General features: G+C 41.0%; 1 protein-coding gene across 1 annotated transcript in view; it reads right to left on the bottom strand.

Moving 5' to 3' along the window:
* Positions 1-12862, bottom strand: part of ABCD2 (ATP binding cassette subfamily D member 2) — a 42380-nt gene extending 29518 nt beyond the window's left edge. The window contains exons 1-4 of the mRNA XM_066182914.1: positions 11625-12862; positions 10120-10300; positions 5617-5738; positions 2655-2823 (exon numbers count right to left, since the gene is read on the bottom strand). Of these exons, the coding sequence (XP_066039011.1) occupies positions 2655-2823; positions 5617-5738; positions 10120-10300; positions 11625-12548 (1396 nt within the window). The 5' untranslated portion in view covers positions 12549-12862. The remainder of the gene's footprint in view (positions 1-2654; positions 2824-5616; positions 5739-10119; positions 10301-11624) is intronic.
* Between the last annotated feature and the right edge of the window lie 815 nt (positions 12863-13677).

The raw sequence follows: 13677 nt of genomic DNA, 5'->3' as shown, positions 1-13677 counted from the left end.
TTTGAGGATTTAATTAGGAATCACTACCAACTCTGAAAGTCAGAGGAACTTTCAGTTTCCCCCAGCAATGAGAGCAAAAGAGAAAACATTTAATGGCTTGCTTCCATCTCTTTTTGATGCCAGAGAGTGTAAACATGTCTTGTAAGTATTTGCAGAAACTTATATAACATTTCAGTCAGGTAGATACACTTGGCATTTGGATTTCTGGCAAATTAAATATACAATCTCTATTGGACATCTGGATTCTCTGCAATACAAGGACTTTGATATTAACTGTCCTGGAAACAGTAGAAGAATGAAACTAACTTCTCAGTCACCTGTTAATGGTCTTGTCTAACAGAACTCAACCAGTTGGATTGCTAGAAAAATACTAGAAATTACCTTTACAGACAAGATGCAAAGGAAAGGCATTTCTCTTTGTATTAGAAAGCTGTTTATTTATAACTTAAACTAATCTGAACAAAGAAAAATGTAACAAAGTTAGTTAGTTAATTATAGAAGGCTCTGGTAGCGTTCCCTTCACTTAAGTTTAGTCATACATTTCTCATTTAGATTCACTTTGTTCAACTGTGTCATACTTTGCCAAACTATGAAAACCTGGGCAGAAATCTTTCTGCCATTATCAGTCCAAGTGTGCTTTCTTCATAAAATAAATTTTACTTAAAACAGCATGGGATTATGGGGAAATAAGTGCTTTTCTGTTAAAAAGAAATTACTTTGACAGAGTGGAGACACTGTAGTTAAAATAAAACAGTGATAAAATATAGTCAGCTAGTAAGAATTAAGTGAACTTAATTCTCATTTCCTAATCCTAACGTCACAGCATTTGATTGCAACTTTAGCACGCTTTTAAAGTATATTTATGTGTAATCAGAAATACAATTTGACAGTATTTGTAGAAGATGTACAAAATTCTATTTAATTTTTTAAATTCTGAATTATTTAATATGCTATAAGGCAATACTATCTGTAAAATATTATTATCATTTTCATATTTTTACACTCCTACTGACAACAGTAGATGCAAGGCACAAAACAGACAACACTCAGATAGAAAGACTTAGACTGGATGATTCAAAAGGAAATAAGTATGATGTGTTCAAAGAGCCATTGGGGAAGCTGAATATTAAGATTTTTCTTCTCTAACAATGCAAACACATACAGGTATGTGAGCACGTGTATTTTATCCACTCTTCAGGGATTTCTGAAGTATTGTGACCAAAAGAAAGGAGGAAAACGAGCATTACAATAGCACTTGTCATAAAAAATGTGGAGCCTGTGGCCTAGATTCATCTGGCCTAAATTCTTCTTAAATCTTTGTGCACAATGCTTGGTCTTGGCTAGCTGCCTCTGAGAGCTACGAATTACACAAGAGCGAGTGCTAGTCACAATGGCTTAGGAGGAATTCAGACTGGATGAAAAGAGACTGTAGTGGAATGAAATCTTGGGAAAAGGTTGCAGAGAAGAGTGGTGTTTATATCTAAAGGGAACATGAAGAACACACCTGCACATCTGAACTGCATTTGGTTTTGGTTTTAAACACAATTATTTAAAAAAGAGCCCCCAAATTTCTTCATTGCGCCAGGAACTACAAACCTTTTCATGACAAAATGCAACAGTTATAAAATGCCATTTTAACATCGGCCGAGTATTACCAAGATCTACATGAATAAGACATCAGCTATTTCCATACCTATCCACCATCCTGCATCAGACTTTGTTGTGATGAACCTTGTCAGGCTACCTTTGAGAAATATGAGCTGAAGGGCAGCACTGTTGAAATCACTGCAAGTTGTTATTTCACAAAGAGCCCTTTGGGGCCTATAAATCTACTGAGGCTTAACTTTCAAAAGCTAAAGGAAGAGAATGAGGCTTTTCAACACCACAGAGAGCAGCAGCAAAATGGTATGCTGGGAAAATGAGGAAAAACCCATTGCAAAAGCTGCCTTTGAGTACCTCAGAGAGAAGCTGGATGCAAGAGGCAGAGAGTTGGCACATAATGGAGCACAATAAGAAATGGATGTACACAGAAAATGCTCCAGGGAAGGTGGAGACAGAAGGAGAGTGGCATCAGAAAGACACAGGATAGGAACAGGAGGGAAAAAGTACATACTGATCAGATCATTTGGGAGGTGGGGAGAAGGGTAAAATTGTCATTTTCAGTTGAAGATTCCCACTATATTGTGAAAAAATGAGCACAGAGGCTGATCTTTAATCATGGAAAACATAGTATTTTTGAGAAAAACTACTGAACCAATCTGTTTTGTCCCTCCTACCTAAAACAAAATAATGTGATGGTTGAAGACTAAAATGTTACAGTCCCAGCTTTCTGAAAAAAATTAACAGACTGAGGAAAACAGGCACTGTCAGTGTAAGAATACTAATATCACCATCACATATAACAGTATAGTTGAAATGCCTTTTCATTCAAAGTTTTTACAGCAAATATTTGGGCCATTTTGTGTATCAGAAAAGCACACCATAAGGACAGAGTTAGAAGGCTGTAGGGAGTTAAAATGAAAGGCAACATGGTCTCTGGGGCATTAAGGTTGAGAGGCTGATTAGTTACAGAAAAAAATCTTCCGTTCATCTCCTGTCCTACTGCTCCATGCCTCCCCAACCACCCCTGGGAAATTCATACAAATATGAATTACCTTTGATTTCTAAGGGCCCATCAATGTGTAACTCTGCTTTATCTTCAATCCTGCTGTTGCTTACAGACCCTTGAATAACAGTTGTTCTTTTGTAGATGCCTCTCTTCACCTCATCAAAGACTGAAAACATGTTGTAGACACGGGCAGTGTAGCCTGCTAACTCAGTGACCTGAGAAACAACAAACACCTCATTTCAGTTATACTTCACAAATTCTACAAATTAAATGTTTGGCTAAATATCAACATGCGCAACAATGTTGATCAACATTGTTTCATTCCTTGAAATGAAATTCCTATCGATTTTCATTCCTTGAAATTCTGTGCTAACCCATATGCCACCTGTAGCTCCCACCAATCAGCAGAAAGGACAGTTTGAGTTAAGCCCACATAAGCTACGATGACTCCAATAAATGAAGAGGTTGTAGAGACTGCTCATTTCTGTAGTCTTCAATGAACAGAGAACAGCTACTGTAATATCTGAAAATGAAGAGGTTGGTACACAAGAAAAAATAAAATCTCTGCATTTTCCAGCAAAAACAGTACTCCATAGAAGTGTGAAAAAAATGGCATCTATAATTACTTATGTTTACTTCCTTGTATTCCTGAAACCTCCTGTGGGAGAAGTGTGTTTTTAAAAGGGGCAGCACCAGGGCATCCTAACCTAAAATACAGTACAAACCAGAAATGAGTCTTATATCAACTACAAGCTGAATCTGACACCTTGGAATAGAACTGGGCATTTTTAAGATGGTGAAGTTTCTTAAAAGGCATTCTCTCTCTCTCTCTTTTTTTTTTTTTTTTTTTTTTTTTCGGGGGTCTATTTTTTCACAATTCTCACCTGGTAAAGACAGAACCAAGAGATCTCTGGGCCTTGTAATTTTATTTTCATGGGCTATTTAAGAGTTTCCAAAGAACTGCCTCCATCTGCTGGCAGTAAAGAATTAAGATAAGGCCTTTTATTTAAATGTATTCTTAAATGGTTATAAAGGGTTACATTTTTTATGCAAAATGCAGAGGACAAGAAAAGCAACAAAATTAGATCAAGATTATAAAATCCTTGGCTTGCTGTGGTTAAATATGTACACCCCATGACTGAGTTCACCCACCATGTACACTATGGCGTACATAATTCCAAGATTATTTGAAATAATTGGAAAAAATACCGTAATTCTTCTGTAAGTTTCACTATTTGTGCCAGACTCAGAAGGGAGGGCTAGTTCCGGCCACATGGCCATCATTGCACTGGAGGATGATGGAGAGAATCCTGCATGTCATAAAAGAAACTCATACTAGCTGTGCCCCAGGAGAACCATAACGTGTAGTAAAGCTTCTATACCATGACTGTAGAAACTCACTTTGCTCAAACACTAAATACTACCACCTAAACTATTGACTGCAAAGAAAAGTTGAGCCCACCTCATCTACACAGTGAATTACACTGACTTGAAGGAGGCTGCCTTGGTGGAAAAGGTGGGCAAGGACTGGAACTGCACTACCACTTGAGATGAGTTGAAGTACATGGTCCTTTGGAAACTGCCAAAATCACAAAACGGGAGTGACAATGTGGTTGAAGTTCTGCAGTGTCTCTTGAAGAGAAGCATAAATGTAAAATTAAGATGGAAATTCATGGAACTGCTCCTTGGTCTCTTGCTGTCTGGATTAGTATCTTACCATATTATAGACAAAGTGAGTTTACCCAGTTCTTCCTCTACTGTTTGGAGGCTACTTTTTTGCCAAAACATAAAACCATGGTTTTTCTAAGTTCTCATGTACATTATATAAAATACTTAAATGCTGAAAACAAAACAGATATTGCATCAGTGTATAACAGGTTATCTGGCAGTATCTCACAGCCCTAGAAGGACTGTGAAGGACTTCTGAAAACAGCACAGACTAGCTTTGTCAAAGTCTGTATCTGAAGGCGCCAAACTACCCCTTCTCTGACAATTTACAAAGTTGTAGCTGTTATGGCTGGATTCCAAACAACAGAATCCATAGTCTTTGATTAGCTGCCTAGCTGATGTGTCCTTCCTCACACTGCACTGGGAAAAGGGGTTCCCACCAAAGGGATGAGCAAACCTATTAAAATATGAGGAACAAACATTCAGAAGGAAATGCTGGGATTAACAGCACTGCCTCCCTTTTCTTTGGCTTAACAGCTGGCATTTCAAGAAATCCACAGGAGAGACAACAGATCAAAGCCCAGCTCTGCTGAAATCTGGGTAAGGACCTGAAACATCTCTGATCTTCTAGATGAATATTCTGTACTTCTAGACTACTTGTACTCACAAGGCGAACTTTTTCCTGCTAAAATTTCTCTATTTTAGTAGAAATTTTAACAGTTTCACAAGACACTGAAAACAGCCTCATAGTTTAAGTGGCCCAGAAATTAGTATTCAATTCTTGTTTTTCATAGAGAATAAGGGTTGCCCAGTGAGGTGGAGATATCCCATCTCTGGAAACATTCAAGTTCAGGTTGGATGCGACTCTGAGCAATCCAATAATAGTTGAAGATGTTCCTGCTCATGGCAAGGGGATTGGACTAGAAGACCTTTAAAGACTCTTACAATTAAATTATTATATGCTTTTATGACACTTCCAACAGAAGAGTCCCAGTACACTGAAGACAGACAGCCCAAATTCAGCTCTGTACTCCAAAGAGAAGAGGAATTTGAACCTTTATTGCTGACATTCCAGGAACTTCTATGGCTCTCTGATGACACCTGAACACAAGTATTAAAATTGACATCTACACGTTGCACCATACAGGCAACTGTGCACTTTAGACTTCTTGTCAACTTAACCCTAAAGATCAAACTACCATTTCAAAGATCTCCATGGATTTAGCTGCCATAGAATTTGCCTTTAAAAACTGCACTACTCTTTTTTTATATTTTATATTAAATATAAATTGTTTTTCTTTTATTCCTCTTCTGTTTCATGCATGCAGGATATACAGTACCTCTTTGTATGAAGACATAATCCTTTCAATAGCATCTGCTCCAGAGATCAGCAAGTTTCGTGATGTAGTAAAAGCTTCTGTTCTTTCACTAACCATTGCCTGTTTCTGGCCATCTTCCAACTCTGAATGTAAAAAAAAAAGTTTTGTTAAAATATTCTGCTGAAAATTATCTCTATAGACTAAATTATTATTGCAATGTGAGCTATTACAGAGCAGGTTTTTCTTTTTTTAAAATGATGTTAACTCTATGAAGGCAATCTTTCAAAAAACTTCTGAATGTACAGAGTTTGGTCAAAAAGATTAAGTGGGAACATATGGAATTCACCTTGTTCAGCAAAACATCCTATTATTTTATCTAATTATCTACATGGATCATTTTCCTTTTAATATATCATCATACAACATAAATTTTTCAAAATACGAAAAAAGTGAAACCTAAGCAATGATCTGAAACACATTTTTAACTTAAGTTTTTAACATTTTTGCAACTATTAATTTTCAGCCCTACTTATTTACTCACTTCATGTAGAAGGAACCATTCACATTTGTGTCAATCTGGCAACATGATTATATTTCTGTAAGAAAGCAATAAACTCTTTTGGTACCAAAGGCATGGTTTCAGTAGGATAACTCTCCCTCACAATGAAGTTTCTCTCTTCGTCTGACCTCCGAACAAAGTTGTGAAGCTTTATTTATGACGCTGCATCCTTGTTAACAAGAATACTCTTGCTCCAAAGCAAGGACTTGTCTCATAAGAATGTCAGCAGCATTAGGCAAGGAGAAAACAGCAGCACAGCTTCTAGAAGATATGTGAGAAGTAAGTATATTTAACATATCTACATACACCATCTTGCTACCATGGATTCCACAGATTCAACTTGCAAGGTTTGTTTCTTGAAGGAAACAAGATTTTAAAAGAAGTGGCTGACTATTTTGAGGCTAAATGTTGTTTCAGTGTTTATAACTGCAACTACAAACCACTGGTGTAGTAAAGCAGTGGTGTAGTAAACCACTCCTAAAGATTTTCCCTATAAAAGATTTACAATGAAAGATGTAAAGGATTTTCTGCATCACATAACTTTATATGTATCTCCATATACTGCTTAAATCTTTTGCAGAATAGGATCTGGATATTATTTTTTTTTTCCTAAAGTTTGCAAAGATTTTTTTTAAGTTTCCTTTTTTAAACTAAGCTGATGCTAGGAATCATGCTAGGCAGGGTAATAGGTGGATCCACTATTGGCAACTCCCGTACTAGCAACTGTTACTAACATACATGTTTCCACACTGCTCATGATCAAGAAAATCTAGGGGGAATTCCTTGCAGGCCTAATGCAACCATAAATTTCATGGGCTAAGTCAAGCAATGCAAGAGTAGAGCAAACAGCATTTTCTTACTCTCACCTCCCTGACAGATCAGATTATAGAAATCTGTGTCTGAGAATCTACAGGCAGTACCAAAGCCAGATGTATCTTTCTGTCTTTATTAATTAAATCTAAATGTTATTCTATTTTCATTTACACATCTATAAAGTTCCTATATTCCTACATAACTAGATCACTGAAATACAGTGTATCACAGTGAAATACACTGGAATAATTATTTCATATGTAATTATTTAATTATATAGTAATATATTAATTAGTTATATACTCATTATTTCATTATTGTTTAATTATAATTACAGTGGAATACACTGGAATAATTATTTCATATAATAATAATTGCACTGAATTAATTATTTCACTGTTTTTCACTGAATTACAGTAAAATTATTAAGGAAAAACTTTTTTAAAGGCTACATCATAACTCTTCATATATATGCGTGTGTGTGTGTATATACACACAGAACATCTATCTTATTTTTCCTGCTTTTAATTATGTTTTTTCACTTCAGTTTTACATCAGCACACTGTCAACTAGTTGTATGTAATCTTGCTGAGACACAATGAGAGACATGCTTTTAAAAAACTACAGAAAAACTCTTGCAAAGGAGAGATTACAAAATTCTTACTGATATGGTTCTCACTTTAAAAGGTTATTTCCACTTGAAGAATACATTTAGTGAATAGGGAGAATTTGGTTATTCATTAGTAAAAGAGGATTTGAAATTTGTTTACTTCTGACATAACCAATTTTTGCTGATCTTGTTGGGATTACAGTGCATGCAGCCTATGCTATGTAGAACTACCAAAATTAAATCATCTAGGAATCAGGTATGGTTTACCTACATTGATGCAGCATTCCTCCTTAATGTAAATGCAGTATTTACTGATGGCTGCTTCCAGCACCCAGGCCAGCTCATCTAGCAAGAGTTTAAGGATCTCTACAAGCCACCGCATCAGTCAATTTAGGGGTATTTAAAAAATTGAAATTACATAGAATTTCTGAGCATTTCACAGCCCCGAAAGACAAGTTCTTCTATTATATAACCCACTGATACAATTTTTCTTGAACTTTTTGTCCAAAACATTTTTCATATGGCTGGTCTCTTGTGTTTAAAAAGTGTCACATTTTAACAGACAGACTGTCTCTGCTTCATATAGAAACTAACATTTCCATTTCCCTCTTCATTTATTTAATTAATAGTCAAACTTATTTTATAAACAAAATAAATGTTCACTGCGTCTAGAGAAATCAAAGTCTTGCTTCAAAAAATAGTTACTCTCCACAAACTGAGACACATCATTCGGAATGTGAATGGTTTAATACGAAAAGAATGAGATATGTTATCAAATAGAAATCTTGCCTTTGCCACCTAAGTTCTTCATTGAAATATACAGAACAAAATTTTAAAATTTCAGTCAGAAATATCACTGTCAAAGAAGGGTCTTTTTTTCTTATTACTGAAGAATTAATTTTTCACTTTTTCTTTCTCCTCCCTGAAGAAGTGTACAAAATCTATGGCTTTACACCTGTAGTCTCAAGTCTGGCCATGGTACCAGTCTTGTACATATCCCTGACTCTTTTGATTCATCCTAAAGCAATAAATTGACCTCTTCCTTCAGATGTGAACGAACTTGTGTCTGATCTGCTGAGGCAAAAAGCACTGTTTTCTCAAGCAGGTCAATGGTAATTTCAGGTGTGCTTGATTCTTTGAATACCTGTAATACCTCCAACTGATCTTGATAGTGCTGCCAGTATTATGTTTGTGAACCATCATTATGGTAAGCCCCAGGACAGGAAATAAACCCCGCGTTTTCATAGTTTATGCTGCGGGTAGCAAATATAATTCTGCTTTACAACATGAGCCACTGCTGCATCTTTGTTCTATCCCACATTCGAAATGCATAAGAAAAGAACAAATATGAGTAATAGGAATGTTATTTAGTTTAGCATGAATACGAGTCCTTTTTTATTCATGCTCTAATACCAAGGAGATATTTACAACATGTGGTTAAATGCTCCTTTTCTTGATTGTACCCATTCTCAACTTACCAGAAAGACTCTTATCGCTTGTTCTGTTGTGCTGACAACCTTCACTGTGAGGTGAAATGCCTTTGTACAGCTTCTTCAGTTTGGAACAAGACATCCTGATATTTCAGGATGCCAGCCAGGGTGCTGGTGTAGTGTCCTCCTAAGGCACATGATGGGCAGCAGCTCAGGGAACTGAGCACCCAGCCTTGCACCAGCACAACTTTTCAGCGAGACAGCTAAACCACGTGGGCACTGCATGAAGCCATCCTACAGCTCACACCAAGCTTGTCCACTTGGACAGTCCTGATTTGGAATATAACTCCCAAGAAAGAAACTGAACTACTGCACAAGAATTCATTCATTCCTAGTTCAAAGTACACAATTTAGAACGGATCCTTCTGAAGACTTTGTAGGATTCATGTTATAGGAATCCTAAGACATTCATTATATATTAAGTTCTAATTGTGCATAAGGAAACCTGTTCAACCAAATTAACCAACAGTTCTCCTTAATACCTTTCTTTTTGCTCTCTTTCATTTTTTTTAATAGCATCTACATTAACAACACTATTTGAGTCTCACTTCACTTCCAGGGAAGTTGTGATAGGGTGTCAAAAATGATATCATCCTAGCCTGGAATCTGAATTTTACCTTCTCTCATGCTGCTGGGAGTTAGAGAAAATAAGCGGTTTCCAACGGGTCAATAATAAGAAAAAAATTACCTATCTGTAATTACACTATGGTTTATGGAAGGAGAAGATAAGCACTCTAGAAAAGTTCATAGTATCATTTTGCAAAAGGAGATACTGTAAAAATCAGCCTGCCATTCCAACAGTGACTAGTGAAAAAGAAGACTGCAATAATCATTACAATCTCGTGTGATACAATGATCCTCTGACTTCATAGTATCTATCACACACTCCAAGTTGGATCATTTGCTATGCTTGCAAGTTATGCATAAGACACAGATGTTGTAAGAAAGTCTGTGAAAAATAAACCAGTATGAACAGCACTCAAGGGAACTACAGTCTTTTGAGGACATAACTTTAAAGAAACATTTAGAAATTAGGTAAAAGATGGTATTACCGCCATCTGCAAATCCCGTTGCAGTGATGATGGGCACAGCAACCATGATCATACCACAGCTACTCCAGACATACTTCATCAGGAACTGCTCTATCATGATGTACCACAAACGTTTGGACAAAATGAGATTCATTTGATCTGTCAAATCCTTATAGCTTTTTTGAAGTTGTTTCAATTCTACCTAGGGTTAAAATAAAAAATTAATTTATACAATGAAACAAAGATGCACATGTAGTACCAGATACATTCACATGTGTACATGAAAAAATCGGGTAGCCAGAGTTTTCACTTCTGAATCACATATGCTCACTGTGCTGCAGTCTCACAGCAAAAGTGCACAGCTTTATGGAAGTCAGTGGACCTGGTTTTTATTTACACCACTGTCCCTTGACTGAACACTGGCAGGTTTTCAACTCTTTTAAGATCTTTAATATATACAGGATCAACATAGAAGTAACAACAGTTGATTCTAACAATCAAACTAAGTTTGATTTCACATCCCTTTAATAAAGCTGCAGCTGTAGAGTTTCACAGCAACTGAAAATTATATTGGAAAGCATCTGGGGATCAATTATATTCAGTGGCCTAAAGTTGCAAAGTTGATTCCTGAAATGTTGCTTGTTTTTGCAAGCAGTCTGGGGAAAGAGAGGATTATCCTAGGAGGTTTAACAAGTCAAAGACAGTTGCCGCTCAATACAGTATGCATTCAGTTCAAGCCCAAATATGTGGGAATTGAGAAAATGTTTAATTCAGCTGCGCTGAAAACATTATTACAGGCAGCTTTTGAGAATGATTGTGTCTACAAAATAAACCATTAATGTTATATAATCATAGCTTGAACTGAAAGAGTAATACTTCAGGCTGGTTACCAGCTTTCATTTTCACCTTGCATGAAAAAACTTTTTTCCCAATTGCATTTGAAAGGTACTACAGCCAAAATTCACTTCTAATAAAAGCATGAGGATGGCTTAATAAGGTGGCTTTAAAACAAGCTACTAGTTTATGTAACTGTGATTGCAGAAGTACTGTACTTAAGCTATTTTAAGACTGGTGACTACATCTTTGGTTGGCTATGTGAAAGAATGTCAAAGGTTGTAGTGCGCTCTGAGCCATCACAGTTTCCCCCTAAACTTTCTGGTGTGCCGTGGTTGCTATATCTGATGAATTAAATATGATGGTTCGTACACATGGTTGGAAAAGAAGTCTAGAGAAGTTTATAAAAACAGACTGGGTGTGGTAAAAACAGTAATGTAGATCAGTTTTCTAGACAAGCATACGATCCATCTGCAAAACCAGAACATTGCCAGAGTTCAAGGGAACTGTGATCTGCTCCCCCCAGACACTCCTTGTGAGACGGCACTTCCTAAGAAATGGGAAGTGCCAAGCTGTAAACAAGTTTAAATGTCAGAGGGACCCAAAGCGCTCAAGAAGGGCATAAGGGGAAGCACGGGCCTCTCTGGCACTGCAGGAGCGACCCCAGTGCTACCCATTTCTCTCCTCCTTACCTTGTGCCCTCGGTAAAAGGCAATCTCTTCCACGTTGGCAATGATGCGTGAATGTATGAAGCGCAGATAGCCCTTCTTGTGAGCCTCCTCAGCCACCAGTTTGCCAAACTTGGGCGAGCAGGCCTTGAGCACACGGGCCGTGGCATAGACGACAAGACCAGCCAGGACTGTGGGCCCGATGGGGTTGGCCCCCCGGGACCGTGCTGTGCGGATGAGGGTGTAGGAGGTGAGCACAACATCCAGGATGGGCTTGGTGAGGTTGGAGTAGAGATGCGCCACGGACTGCGAGAACATCATGATGTCCTCGGTGAGGGACTGGTCAGGGTTGGCCAGCCGTCCGTCCATGCTGATCACTTTGTAGTAAGTTTGATTGGCAAAATAGGTCTCATAGGCGTGATCCACCAGGCGAGTGCGGAAGGCGAGGGCCAGCTTGCACTCCAAGTACCGTATGGTGCTGTTCACGAAAGTGGCTGGGATTGCAATCATCAGCCACTTGATTAACTTGAACACAAAGCTCCTGGGCTTTTTCTCCACAATGCTCTTCACAATTTTTCCATCGAGGGCGGCCACATAGATGGAGAGGAAGGTCCTGGATACCAGAGCAAACGAGTGGAGGCAGAGCAAGCCCAGCTCGGCACTCACTAGCTTCGGGAAGAACAGTTTGCGGAGTTCCAGCAGCTGCTTGAAGAATTCCGCGTCCACGGCCGGGGACGCTCTGCCCCGGCTGCCGGTGCGGTGCGGGACCGCCCGGCCCCTCTCATCCTGCGCACCGCCTCTGCCGCTCGGCCGCTTCACGCGACCGCGGATGATGGGGTAGAGGATTTTGAGCCCGTACGCCGCGGCCAGCAGGCACGCAGCCCTCTTCGCGGCGCCCGTCCTGCTCCACTGTACCCGCCGGGCCGCCGCATGCAGCATGTGGGCCATCCTGCCCGCCGGGGCACCGCTACCCGCCGCTCCTAGCGCGAGTGGCTCATGCCCGCTGGGAAGGCCGGTCCCGCCGGGTCTTCATCGGGGCGCTGGGCCCGACCCGCCGCCGGCCGCCCTGCCGTAACAGATGCCGAGTGAGCGCTGCCTCCCAGGGGTGATGGTGCCTTCAAAGCGCGGCGCGTTGCACAACGCAGCCCCGCGCGGCGCAGCCCGCCCCGCCGACCACCATTGGCTGCGCCGCGCGGGGCGGCACCGGCACCGGCACCGGCAGCGGCCCGGCCGCTCAGCACCGCCGCCCCGGCCACAACCGCTATAGCTCGGGGCGCGGCCGCAGCGGCCGCAGCAGCAGCACCGGGTCCCCGGCGCCCGGCTCCGGGTTCGCGGTGGGTCCCCCGGCGCTCGGCTCCGGCCGCACCGTTGATCCCCCGGCGCTCGGCGGGTCCTCGGAGCTCGGCCCTGCAGCGCGCCGGCTCGCCCCAGGCTGCGGCCGGCCCTTTCCTTCCGCCTGCCCTGCGGAGCAGACTCCGCCTCCGGTCCCGGCCTCGCCAGCGGCGCGGGGGGAGCGGGGCGGGGGTCGGCAGTGCCGGAGAGAGCTCGGGTCCTGCGGCAGCCCCGTCAGGATGGGCAGCGCGTCACCCCCGGCACTCCCCGAGCCTCCCCGAGGCGGGAGGGCAGTAACGCCGGCGCGGGGGTCGCCCAGTGCGGGAACGACGCGGCAGAGGGCGGCGTAGCCCGGCCGGTGGCCTCGGGCAGCCCCGGGTCGGAAATCGGCCGGGCGGCCGCGGGAGGGAGCCGGGCAGCTCGGCGTCTCCGGGGCAGCGCCTGCACACTGCGCGTAATTTATTTCCTGTCCTCTCGCCGAAAGGAAACCGGTATTGTGCACTGGCCGGGTTATTAGCCCAAAATAACCCCGACCGAGTCGCACGGCCCCGGCAGTAAAACCCGGCTAATTTCACACAAAGGAATCTACAGTAAAGGCAGTTGTGTTGCTGCTTTATTTTTCTGTTTCCTTAATTACTTATTGCTACTGCTTCACTGTTTTGGAAAAGGAACTGAAATTGCAGGCGGAGGATCAGAGTACTTACATACTCTGGTCCTTTTACACTTTGAAAATACAGTACTACGG

This window comes from Chamaea fasciata, unplaced genomic scaffold (assembly GCF_029207755.1).
Source record: "Chamaea fasciata isolate MVZ Bird 193981 ecotype frontalis unplaced genomic scaffold, bChaFas1.0.hap1 SCAF_5, whole genome shotgun sequence".
In the NCBI taxonomy this organism is placed as follows: domain Eukaryota; kingdom Metazoa; phylum Chordata; class Aves; order Passeriformes; family Sylviidae; genus Chamaea; species Chamaea fasciata.
This window is presented reverse-complemented; position numbering and strand designations above follow the sequence as displayed.